This window comes from Microcaecilia unicolor, chromosome 7 (assembly GCF_901765095.1).
Source record: "Microcaecilia unicolor chromosome 7, aMicUni1.1, whole genome shotgun sequence".
Taxonomy (NCBI): Eukaryota; Metazoa; Chordata; class Amphibia; order Gymnophiona; family Siphonopidae; genus Microcaecilia; species Microcaecilia unicolor.
The window spans coordinates 172,983,629-172,997,432 of NC_044037.1; the positions used below are offsets into that span (position 1 = coordinate 172,983,629).

Genomic DNA, 13,804 nt, shown 5'->3' on the forward strand with positions numbered 1-13,804 from the left:
CTCAAATGCTATTCTTTTCTGTTACCCACCAGTGGAAATCATAAGGAGCTTCCCAAAGCTAAGAAATAATGTAAAGACAAGAGATTTATAGGATTTATTTGTACATGCTTAATATACCGGGGGCCAGGAAAGCAAATAGAATGTTAGGAATGTTTAGGAAAGGAATGGAGGATATCATAATGCCTCTACATTGCTCTATGGCATGACCACACCTCAAATATTGTGTAACATCTGGTCACTACCCTCTCAAAAAATATTGCTGAATTAGAAAGGTACAGAGAAGGGCGACCCATTATGATAAAGGGGATGGGACGACTTCCCTATGAAGAAAGGATAAAGATATCAGGGCTCTTCAGCTTAGAGAAAAGACAGCTGAGAAGAGATCTATAAAATACTGAGTGGAGTGGAATGGGTAGATGTGAATCGCTGTTTACTCTTTTCAAAAGTACAAGGACTAGGAGGTATTAAATAGTACATTTAAAACAAACTGGAGAAAAATATTTCTTCACTCAATGTATAATTAAATTCTGGAATTTCATTGTCAGAGAATATAGTAAAAACTGGGTTTAAAATAGGTTTGGACAAGTTCCTGGGAAAGGTCCATAAACTGTTATAAGGTGGACTTGGGGAAAACCGACTGCTTATTCCTGGAGTAAACCTCTTTGGGATCCTGCCAGGTACTTGTGACCTAGATTGGGCTACTGTTCGAAAACAGGATACTGGACTCAATGGACCTTCGGTCTGTCCCAATACAGTAATGCCACCAAAAAACACCTGAGGGTACAGTATGGCAATTTACAAAAGAAAAAGGGCACGAGAGAGCCATAAAAATGAGGTCAGAGTAAGGGCGTAGAGCAGGGGACATAGTAGAGAAAAAGAGAGAGTCAGGAGAACTGAAGTCCCAGGTGTTGCCAAGGTGTCACTGAAATGCAAGTCTAAAAAGATAGGATTTGACTGTTTTTTGAATTTGGGCAGGGATGTTTCAGTGTAGATGTGGCTACCAATCAAGGAACGTATAGCTTTCAAGATTTGTACCTTTGTTCACAGAATAATACATGGTCCAGCTCCGAGCTATATGTCTGAACTAATCAACTTACCAATTAGAAATACAATTGAATCAGCCAGAACGTACTTAACTCTTCCCTTCCCAAGTTGTAAAAAGCCTGAAGTATGAATCAATATATGCGTCAAGTTTCTCTTACATATGCACACAGCTCTGCAATTTTCTACTAAAACACCTGAAATCTACGAATAATCATCTAGAATTCAGAAAAAAAACTAAAAACTCACCTGTTCAAGAAGGCATACCCCACAGTATCTGACATAAACACCGAATAATGAAATATGGCATTATAATCAAGAAACGGACAGTTTTCAACCCCAACGCATGATCACACCCTAACATTTTGTCTGAATCACCCCAACCTATTTACCGATACTTCTTTACTGTATTTGTCACTGTAATAGTACCCCTATACTGTATTTGTTCACACTGGAGTCTGTAACCACCTCTCCGGAACTATGTAAGCCACTTTGAGCCTACTAATAAGTGGGAAAAGGTGAGATACAAATGTAACAAATAAATAAAATAAATAAACTTAAATAGACAAAAACAGATTCCTCTGAAATCTCCAGATGGATACAGGAAAGGGAGAATACGGAGAGAAGTGAAGCTTGGGCAGATTGAAAGGAGTGAGAAGATACATAGGTATTTCTGAGAATCACCAAGTTGGGGGGAGGGGGACGTGCTGGTGAATAATGCACAAATCAACCCAGAGGCAGGCCTTGAACTTTAAGTGAGCTGAGATGGGAAAGCCAGTGCTCTTTTTCCAGAAGAGAAACATGACTAATGGGCAGGCACTGTGAATGAGTTCAATAGATTGGATGAGTTTGAAGTTGATTGAGGAGCTGAGAGGGAGGCCATTATATACAATAGTCAAGATGGGAAAAGACAAGTGAGAAAGTAAGCGTCTTAAGATGAATGAGCAGGAAGAAATTTAACAGAACAGATCTGAACGAAAGCCAACATGGAGGAATGGATGACAGAGGGGATCTGGGGTTTGAAGGAAAGCTTACCAATCTTCAGCCAGCAGCAGTGTTTTCTAAATGCTGACCACTGCCACTAAACTAGCCCTGGACACTCAATGCTGGGCCATGTATGAGAGCCGTCACTGAATAACTGGGCGGACTGAAGCTAGCTGCCAGAACTTTTGTGTGTCCCCGCTGTCCATGTCCCTACCTCAACGCAAGCGGGCGTCCTCGGGCTGCGTGGGGTCCCGTCGACTGGCACTGCCTGAGCCGTGTGTGTGTAGTCCTCTCTGGGTTTGTTCAGAGAGCGGTGGTTGCAGGCTCCTTAATTGCTTTGCTTCCATGCACCTGTTTCTGCTCTCTCTCTCTGCCTGGCTTCCAGGCTCCTTGATTGCTTTGCTTCCACCCACCTGGGTCTGCTCTTCCTCTGCCTGGCTTCCCTTGCTTCTCTCCTATTGGTCTTCTGGGTCCTCCTTCCCCTGCTCTTGTCCTATGGCTGTGCCCCTTCTCCCTGCTGATGTCAGACGCCAGCCCTTTATCAGCTGAGCTCTCCCTGGACTCCATGCTTCGGCTTCTACTTTGGTAGGTGTTTCTAACTCTGTAGTCTGCTTCTTATCTACTGGTCTCGTCGTGCTGACTTTGCCTGTACCTGGATTACCCTTCTGCCTACCTACTGACTTGCCTGTACCTGGATTACTCTCTTGCCTGCCGCCTGCCTACTGACTTGCCTGTACCTGGATTATTCTCTTGCCTGCCTACTGACTTTCTCCTGCATCTGGATTATTCTCTTGCCTGCCGCCTGCCTACTGGCTTGCCTGTACCTGGATTACTCTCTTGCCTGCCTACTGACTTTCTCCTGCATCTGGATTACTCTCTTGCCTGCCTATTGACCTTCGCCTGTACCTGGATTACTCTCTTGCCTGCCTACTGACTTGCCTGTACCTGAATTACTCTCTTGCCTGCCGCCTGCCTACTGACTTGCCTGTACCTGGATTACTCTCTTGCCTGCCTACTGACTTTCGCCTGCATCTGGATTACTCTCTTGCCTGCCGCCTGCCTACTGACTTTCACCTGTACCTGGATTACTCTCTTGCCTGCCGCCTGCCTACTGACTGCCGCTTGTACCTGGATTACTCTCTTGACCTGCTGCCTGCCTGGCCGATACATTCATCACCTCACTTCTAGCTCCGTCCCGTAAGTCCTGCAGGCCACCCGCACCTAGGGGCTCAACCTCTGGGGAACAGCGGTCAGCGCAGGTGAAACCCAGTGTTGTCCAGCCGCCAAGCAGAACCTGGTCCGAGTACCGAGCTCAGCAGCGCTCTACTTGGTACAAGAACTTACAAGTCTGACACCCGCAGATATTCAGCTGGGACTTGCATAAGATATGAGTCCTGGCTGAATACTGGCCAGGACCCACATAAGCAGAGTATACATATAGCCCCTACACCCCTGAGAACATTGCCCTCCCCATGGCCTATCTACTAGCCCTGGTGGTCCAATAGTCCTTAGGGGAGGAGTGAACTCAACTCGTTCCTGGAAGTTTCTAAATGAAAATGGCAGCCATAGCAGTAGTCTCGCATTACTAGTGGTTACAAATGCCAAGATCATGGAGGCAATGAAGAGAAGTGTAGATCCACTAAGTGGAAAGCGGCTGATAGATCCAGAGATACCATAATAATGGAAACTGCATTTTGATTTTGTTGGTCAGGGAAATGATAAGGGAATCAGTGCTGTGGCTGCAACAAAAGACTGATTACCTGGGTGAAGAGCCAGACTCTTATCAAGGGAAGTGGTGAGCTGATTTAAGACAAATTTTTCTATGATCTTAGAGAGAACTGGTAAGTTTGAGATGTGACAAAAACTGAATGGGTCAGCTATGTCAGATCCTGATTTCTTCAAGATAGGGGTAATTACAGTATGTTATGGCCCATGGATAAACTATTTCTAAAAATGGGGTAGAAATTTTACAAACAAGATTAAAGATAAGAAGGCTGGCCAAGGATTGTTTGTGCTTGTTTGATAACACAAAGCATTTGGGAACTCTTTAGCATTTCATAATATGATAAATATTGACTTAATATTCTTATTCCAAAATAGATTTTATCTGTGATGATGAAATCTCTTGCTAGATGTGCTCCCTTCTGCAGAGATACATATAAGAATTGTAAATGACAGGAATTTATATTATTTGGCAGAGATTCTATCATGAACTCAAAAGCATTAAAAACAGCATGCAGTTGTTTTGTCTGCCATTCTGTACGAGTCTGCACAAAGTGTGTGAACCTTTTACTTATCGGATTCCCTCTCAATACCATGCATCATCTCATATTAGGTGTATACAGTCATTAGTGCTTATTTGGTTTGTTACTGTGCCTTACAAATTTAGTGTGCATAAAATCAAGTTAACGTTCTTTAACCTATGACTTAATTGGTGTTAAGTCAGTTATGGGAGTAGGTACTAACATATGATAAGGAAACGACGCATAATATTTTCCTCTTATTGTGGGCTAAATGGCAAAATTGTGTTATTTTATCATAATGAGATGCAAAGCATGAAAATCCATGCAAAGAATCTCATTACTATGGCAGCTGGACCTCTAGCGGTACTACTGTGAGACTACTTATAGGGGTCACCCGATGCCATTTGAAGCAACTGTGGATTAACTTCTGTTCTATACCACTAGGCACAAGAGATTATGGAGGTAGGCCCAGCAGGGGAAAGGCACCTATACTGGTTCCTGGGGGAGGGTCTGTGGATGAGGGGGGTCTTCTTCTAGATGGGGAGAGGGGGTTGATAAGTGTTTTTTAAAGTGGTTGTTGGGGGGTAAGGAAGTATTTTGGGGGAGTCTGCATAGCACGTTTTCACCAGTGACCTCTTTAAGAAGGATTCTCAGGAGTACTAGACCACATGATACTCCTAGGAAGCAGAAGTTGCATTCTTTCTATACTGCGAGAGTTACTAACCGGCAGTACTGAGTTATCACAGGTTAATGACTCCATTGTTAATTAATCTGCAGTAAAATGAGATTTTACCACAGCTTAGTAATTACCCTCCTTAGTATTAAGTTTTAATGCACCATATTTATTTATTTATTAGGATTTATTTACCACCTTATTGAAGGAATTCACTCAAGGCGGTGTAACTTAAAAATCTACCATTAAAACGAATGTGTGAAACAAACAAAAAAATCCAACAATTGGGAGAAAGGCCCAAATAAACCAAAACTTTCTGTGTATATCTATATATTTTATCATTTAAACCCGATTCAATCACTCTGCTGAAAGTGCCCATTTGGGAGTACAGCAATGTGGTCTCAGAAGCAGATATGGTGTGATGAGTTTATTTCTAGGATAAGCAGCATAAAATGTATTGTACTGTTTTGGGATCTTGCTAGGTATTTGTAACCTGGATGGACCACTGTTGAAAACAGGATGCTGGATTTGATGGACCTTTGGTCTGTCCCAGTATGGCAACGCTTATGTTCTTAGGAGCTCTGCTGCAAGATTCAGTGGAAATGCAACCCTGATAGAAAAGCGTAAGGGCAGAATGCATACCCTTCCCAATGTAGTCAATGCTTCTGTTCCCGCTGGTCAGCAGACTTTAAACTCCTTTCTAGTGTTTGCATCAGGGGAATCATCTGCTCTGGAACGTGTACACAGTGCTGGAGAATTTGCACTAATGGAGAATGCCGATTTCTCATTCAGCCCTGAGAAATACAATACCTTGGAGACCCGGAAGTAAAACAACGATTGGTGTATGCGAAGTTGGGACTGTGTTGAAAGGTGGTATGACAGCACTTGTGGCAGTGCTTTTTTTTGGAGGGGTTGAACCCAGCTACTCTTTAACCCCAGTTATAGGTGTGGTGAATGAAGAGGCTTTTAAGCTCAGATTTGCGATTAAGGACTCTATTGGAACTAAATGTAGCTATCCTGGGTGGGTCTCTGGTAAAGCATTTACTGAGGTGGTGGTGGCAGCTATGGGTTGGAGAAATCCCCATCAGAGCAACTGGATACGTTTATAGAGAATGTGGAATTACTGCAAACCCAAGTGAGAGTGTATGATGAGAGAATGGGGATAATGGAGCAACAACATAGATCTACAGAACTGTAAGGTGGCCTTGATTAAGGACAAAGATGTGGTACATTATAAGTTGGAAGCACTGGAGAACCAGATGAGAAGACTCAATTTGAGATTTGTAAGTCAACTTTAGTGTTGCTGGTTGATACAGTGAAGAAATATCTTTTGGAGCTTCTCCAAATTCCAAAGGAGGCCTCGCCTCACTTAACACATGTTTATTATGTGAGATCTGCTAAGCAAACTAGGGGGTAGAGATCTTAAATCCAAACTTTCCGTACATAGTTTGAACTTGATAAAATTCTTGGAAGACTTTCAACAAGTTAATCTCTCCTGTGCAACCTTGATAATTACTTTTGCCTTTCAACCAGATAGGAATTGGGTGCTGAGATCATATTTCTATCACTTAGATGGTTTGTTTTTGGGTCAATGTGTTTTTATATGTTCTGATTTTTCATGGGCCACACATGTTGCAAAAGGCCTTTCTGGCTATATACCCACAGATTTTGACCACTGGAGCAAATTTTTCCTTCAGTTTCCTTGCCTATGTTGTATAAAATATGAAGGGAATAATTTTGTTTTCCTTGCCCTAAAGTAGTTACAGAGTTTTATTGCTACTTTGGCTAATCTAGCTTGGCTTATTGTTTCTGTTGCCCACAAGTGATGGGTATTGCTTAATTAGATCATCTTTTATTTATTTATTTATTTATTTTTGCTCCCTAATTTTCCCTATATTTTACTTTCTTTTTCCTTCTGATTGAAGATATGTTTTTTTTCTTTGTTCTCCTGTGATAATGATTGGGTAGCCTGATCCTTACCACGTTTTTCAAGTTGCTTTAAGGATTAATGTAGAAATTATATAAACATTACAATAAAAAGGTGTCCCTTTCTGTCATCTTACCTCCTCGTGATAACTCTGTATGCAAGTAAGCAAGGCCTCTAGTCACAGAATGAGCCAAACGGCAAGAATTCACCCAGTCACTGGTGTGAAGACTCAGGAACTTGCACAGAGAACCCTGTAAAGGAAAAGAAGAAATTCAGAACTTTATTCCTCCATGAACAAATATCATGCTAGCATACGTTCCACACCCTGCTAGGTTATTCCTACACAAACATGCATGAACAGCACAAAAACAGTAAGTGGAGCTACAGTCATTTTAGTAACCAGTTCTCTTTTGAAAAGACCTCTGAATTTAGGTCTTAGCATTGCACAAAGAGTAATTGCATTCATAAACCTTATCCATAATCTTCAATATTCATCTATGGGCACAGTTTACAAGATCATCATTTGCAATTCACTATGATATCAGTTCCGTATACAACACACAGAAGGATTAGCAATGAATGCCCCCTTTAAAAAAAACTAGGAATTTGAATTGTGGCAAATACATATGCATGTACTGCTGCAGATGGAGTGTCTGTTAATTTGCTGAATGTTAAGAAAGAAGAAACTTTTGCAAATTTGGTACCCCTTTAGAATTGCACTGTCTCCTTGACAGAGTGAGATTAACTAATAATTTGTAGCATGTTACCCATGATGCAGAAATTTTTAGGTGCATATGAAGGGAAATACCTAATGACCCTGAATGTAACTCATCTTGAGCTAGTACTAAAAAGGTGTGAGCAAACTCCACATAAATACATAATTTGCAAAGTTATAGCAGCAGCAAATTGAGATTACAATGTTCAGAAAGGATAACAACAAGAACAATTTCCAGGTTCTACATTGTAGTATATGAATTCTCTAATCTAAGATTTTGAGGAAGTGAGTTCCAAAGGGCCAGGGCAAGGAAAACAAAAATGCAGAGGAGCGCGTGGATTCTCATTTTGCAGTCGCTGGTAGTGACAGAACAAGCCTGTTTTCCATTCAAGAGCAAAGTGTACGGGTAGGTATATAAGGGATGACCTGAGTTGCCAAATAAGAGGGGGTAGCAGTATGCAGCATTTTGAATGTCATCACAAGAATTTTGAATTTAATCCAATATTCAAATAGAAGCCAATGTAAATGTTGTAGCACTGGAGAGACATGATCACGTCATTTAGCATTACAGATAAGACAGACTGCAGTATTTTCGTTTGATACCGGTCTTAGTAATACCTGCATAAAGTTGTAGTAATCATAGCGAGAGTTGACATAGGCATAGCACAGAGATGAGAGGGAGGTTGAATCTAGAATATTGTAGACCACTCTAAGATGACGGAGAAAAAAGAAATCAGATTTCAAAACTTGGGAGATCTGAGGTGCACATGACCGTGCTGAGTCTAGAAGAATGCCTAGGTATCTGAATGAAGTGACTGGAACTATTTGCTTGTCAAAAAGCACCGGTGTTAGAGAAGGAATGAACGATGAAGAGCCTGTGATCCAACAGGCTACTATTTTATCAGGATTGAGGATCAAACGGTGTTCTTTTAACTAGATGGCTACCTTCTGTAGACAATCCTGAAGGGCGCTTAAGGTAGGCAGTGGTGTTCCTTGGTTGGCTGCCACCTGGGGCGGATTGCTGCTTCGCACCCCACCGGTGCATCACCTTCCCCCCCAGTGCATTGCTCTTACCTCCTGGGGGTGCTGGGAGCAGCCTCGCAGCTGTCGGCTCTGCCAGTTCCCTGCCCCAGAACAGGAAGTAACATCAGAGGGAGCAGAGCTAACAGCTGTGTGGCTGCTTCCAGCACCCCCCCCCTGCACAGTGCACCCGGGATGGACTGCCCCCACCTCCCCACCCTCGGTATACCACTGAAGGTAGGAGATGCAGGAGCAGTATAATAGACCAGCAGGAAGTCGTCCGCATACGAGTAGGCACTAATGCTATAGGTTTGAAAAAGTAGTGCAAGTGGACTGATGAAAAGATTAAAGAGAGACGGTGAAAGTACTGAACTCTGGGGAACATCACAGGAAGTGTATAGAATGAAGATGTAGATGTGGATTGAACAAATGTAAAAGTTTGATGTTCTAGAAAAGCAGTGAACCACTGCAGTACTGCACCAGAGATACCCAAGGATGCTAGATGAGAACTAAGAAGAGTGATCAATAAGGTCGAAGACTGCTGAAAGATCTAAGGATACGAGTAGAGCAATCCTGCTCTGTTTAAGATTAGAGTGAAGCTCACTTAAGAGTGAGGTGAGAACTGTTTCTGTACTATGGCCTTTCCTAAAGTTCCATCCCTAGCCTCCTTTTCAGCTGCTAGTTCCAGCCCCAGCTGCAGCCCCCACCTGCCCACCCTCAGCTCCAACAACAGCCCCCTTGTTCCTGCTGCCCTGCATTTTAAAATCTTTTACCTTGAATTGGTAGTGTCTGTGAAGGAAGCAGGCTGCCAATTCAAGGTAAAAGATTTTAAAATGCAGGGCAGCAGGAACAAGAAGGGACTGTCGTAGGAGCTGAGGGTGGGTAGGTGGAGACTAGGGGCTGGGGCTGAAACTAGCAACTGAGAATGGGGCTAGGGAAGGAAATGGGAGATGCCTGTAAGTATGGCTTGTGGTGCCCTCCAGAGGTTGGTGCCCCCCTGCCATGCTTACTGTGCTTACTGGGCTGTGCCAGCCCTGGGATACTAAGGCCTATGTTCTCTTCAACTCCAAAGTAGCAGATGGGGGCAGAGGGCAGAGAATAGAGGATTAGAGGGGACAGAAAAGAAGAAAGTAGACAGCAGGTCATACTCCATCCCCCCAGCCGGAAATTCAAGAATGTCTTGGCCTAAACTCTGCAACACTCAGGAATAGGCCCACAAAGTCCTGAAACCATACACAGAAAGAAGGAGGGGGACTGAAGATCACCTTGGCCCTTATGACCCTGGTGGCAGACACCCTATGAGACCTTTGTCAGATCAGCCACATCACATTAAGGCCCACGGGCCAAGGCTGAGGTGGAGAAGGGAAGGGGAGCACTCACCTCATGCTTAATCAGGGTACATGTTTGTACATTGATTGCCGAGAGCTCCCAATGGCCAAGGACAACCATTGGACTGTAGGTTATAGACTGCACCTCATGAAATCCAGCCATCCCTGAAGAATCCTGCCTGCTGTTTATGCATCTATTCCCATGCATAATTTTATAAAGGCCCTTTCTGAATGTGAAACAAGCTTTAAACAGAGATAAAGCTTTAAAAATTTTCCCCCAATAAGGGAAATTTCCAAAAAGCCATTTAACTTAGATAAATGGTGTCCTTGAAAATTGCCCATCATCCCTGTGGGTAAATGGCTGAATTTGAATAGAAGTCAGAATCTATAGCTTTTCTTGGACTGAAGTGGCTCTTTGCTGCCCCACAGAAGATGTGGCCCTCTAGTCTTAAATGATTACGTCAACCCTGAATGGTTGGTACTGCCTTCTCCGACCTTAGGGAACAAAAGCTGGTTCTTGGAATCAAACCTGGGTCTTTTGCATGGCAGAGCACAGCATTGCTGCTGAACTAATGCAAATATAATTTCAGAACTGGTTAACAGGAATAGTGGCCTTTCTTCAGAAGCAAATGTTTTTTTTAATAGTTAAAAGCCTTCAGAAAAGGACATATAATTGGCAAACTGTCAAATATCTTATAAAATAAACACGTTGGAAACTGCTGATAAGAACAGACCAAGGATTTTGCTAGTTTTAAATAAATGTTTATTAATGTGTGAAACAGAACAGTGATTTCACTCTCCTTCAAATTGTTTAGAAGCTTGTTTGTGTTAAGTCTATCTAGTATATTTTAATGATGCCACTGTAGTTACTGTTACAGCATTAGATTAGATGAGATGAACTGGCAGAGTGTCAAAGCAGCTGATAACCACTGGAGCCCCAGATAAAACCTCTGATCCAAGGTTTATTTCCATTTTCAGTCTATAGTTAACTGTTCATCCATTTTTTTGTCATGCCTTTTTCTTTTAGCTTTTTTAAACCATTTTAAGGGGCCTAGTTACTAAACGTTTGCTCTCATTTTGAATAATGGGCAAAATGTTTACTTCCTGATATTAAGCTAGTGTCAAGCTGCGCAATGACTGCCTGATGCCGGCGCTCAGACCAGATATTCAATGCCAGCCTGTATTCAGTGATGGGCATTGAATATCCGGTTTCATTTTTGGACAAGGCAAGTTAACTGGTTAAGCTGATATTCAGTGCTAACCGGTTAAGTGCTTAGAGGTTAAAGAGAGGCCTATTTTAACTGATAAACATAGCCGGTTTGGCGCTGAATATCCACAGTTAACCGGCTAGGTCAGACATAGCTAGTTATGTTTAAACCGGCCAAAGATATACCAGGGTTCGATGTGGCCAAATATGACTGCCAAAACCCGGTTTATATCGCGTGATATAACCAGTTATTTGCCAGCCGCTAAGTGCGGATATTCAGCAGAGGATAGCCAGTTAAGCTCTATTTAACCGGGCAGCAACCGTTCTGACTGGTTAAATAGCACTAAATATTGGACAGTATTCAATCAGCCAAGAGCTGTTCCCAGACGGTTAAATAGGTTTGAATATTGACCAGTTAGTATATAAGATGCTAAGGGGGCAGTTCTGGGTTCTACGATTTGGGCATACTGATGCCGCATGCTGACTACTAATTCCTGTGATAAAGTCACATCCAGGATAGTTGGGTTAAGGCAGTGTCAGTTTGAAATACAAGTCCCAGAAGGCATTGCAGGCAAGGAACCTGGACTAAACTCCTAGCTGCAAAGGGGGAAGACATGGGTGTAAGCTGGCAGGACGTAGATGGGCTGCCACTAGGGGGAAAGAGAGTTAGGAAACCCTGTGTGCAGGAGCTCATCATTAGTCTAATGCTTACTCAGCTGGTATGGGTGTGGGGGAAGCTAATGGAAGGAGAATGATTGGTTGTGAGAGCAGAAGCCAGGGATTGATTAGGCAGGTGGGAAGGAGTCCCAGGGGAGAGAAGCAGTTGCAGGCTGAAAACCCTTGGGTAAGAGAGGTCCCTAAAGTACTGAAGCAGGCTGAAATCCCTTGGGTATGAGGAGTCCCTAAAGTATTGAACTCTCCTGAAGGTAAAGAGAGTAGAAGGTAGCAACTGCTGCTTTGTGATATAACTGTGATGAATTGAATGAACTGCTTCTATTTGGAATTGAACTCCTGTTTATTGTGCACTGGATAAAGAGCCCAGACTGGAGCTGACTGTGAGCCTGTATTGAATCCTGGTATGTGCTGATAGCCTACGGCTTAAAGGGGACTATTTGCCACACACTTTCAGATGGCTTATATGTGCTTAAGATTGAAGGTGAATGCTGCTGTTGGAACTGTGTATCAGGTCTACTAGAAACCTGCATGGAATAAAGTCTTTAAGATTGAAGTTGCTGGTGGACATTTATTTCTTGACTGTACCGGGAGCCTGTGGCTGGAGGAGATTGTTCTATCCTTGGCTGCACCTAGAGGTACCTGGTTACATTCCATAATGGCATCTGTGCATCCAGATGCCGTTATACAGTAGTAGCATAAGTTGCACTGGCCTGCTAAATGTAGGCACAAATAGTTAAGCCATGTTTATGACAGGCATAACTGTTGACACTTAAATGCTGCATTTTAGTAAGCAATGTATGGCAGTGATGGCCCTACCATTAGGCCAACTGAGGCGGGGGCCTCAGACTGCATTAATTATGGAGTGGCATCTTTCCCCCCTTCCTTCCTCAACTCCCCTCCATAGCCTACTTTCTTTTTTTGTTTTTCAAAAGTCAGTGGTGGCAGCGATTCCCATATGCTGCCCTGCCGCTGGCACCAGTGGTCTCCTCTGTACTGTGGCCTGCCTCTCTGATATAGCTTCCTATTTTCTCGGAGGCGGGTCGCAGTACAGAGGAGACGCTGGTGCCAGTGGCACAGTGTAAGGGGATCCCTGACAACTTGGCAGGTGGGAGGGCAGGAAGGAGTTGTCAGGGAGTGGCACGATGCTGGGGGGCCAGAGCAACATTTCATCCCTGTCTTAGGCAGCAGATTGCCTTGGGCTGCTCCTGACTTAAGGTACTGTGTAAGTTACGCACATAAATGGGAGACCCACACATGGCTGACCCATGCTCTGCCCACGTGCATGCCTCGCTCACACTCATGTATTAAGAGACTTGTGTGCTTAAGTTACAATGGAGTCTAGCGCTTATGCATGTTAAGTGCTAGGTATTTATAACATACACACGCAATCAGCGCCTAATTTGAGATGCCAAGTTACAGAATGAGGGGGTAAGCTTTAAAAACCTTGGTTTTTCACAGGCAAAGCAATACGCTTTACTTTACATAAGGGGAGCGCACCAAGGTGAAATAAATTGTTAACAAGCAATCTGTTTCAGAACAGATACATAAGAAAACACAGTATAGATGCTGTTTCAGTTCATGCCTCTCTCTTGAGTCAATGATATATGGTCAATAAATGGCAAACAGCTGGTCAGAAATATATTTTGTGATTGCCAATCTGTTAAAAGTTTTATTTGCACTAAGATTAAAAGGAAGGAAAGTGTTTTTTATTGCTCTTCAGGAGTAGAGGAATTAAACTCCAGGTTTAACAGAAAAGTCAGCATGGGTTCAGGCAAGGAAAGTCTTGCCTCATCAATCTGCTTCATTTCTTTGAAGGCGTGAATAAACATGAGGATAAAGGTCAACCGGTTGATGTAGTGTATCTAGATTTCCAGAAAACCTTTGATAAGAGACTCCTGAGAAAATTAAAGAGTCATGGGATAGGAGGCAATGTTCTGGTGTGGATTAGGAATTTTTTTTTTTGTTACATTTGTACTCCATGCTTTCCCACT

The 13,804-nt window shown here is 43.0% G+C and overlaps 1 protein-coding gene across 1 annotated transcript in view; it reads right to left on the reverse strand.

Moving 5' to 3' along the window:
* BMPR2 (bone morphogenetic protein receptor type 2) overlaps positions 1-13,804 on the reverse strand; it is a 346,911-nt gene that overhangs the window by 46,036 nt on the left and 287,071 nt on the right. Inside the window, 1 exon segment of the mRNA XM_030209147.1 lies at positions 7,005-7,119. Coding sequence (XP_030065007.1) covers positions 7,005-7,119 — 115 coding nt within the window.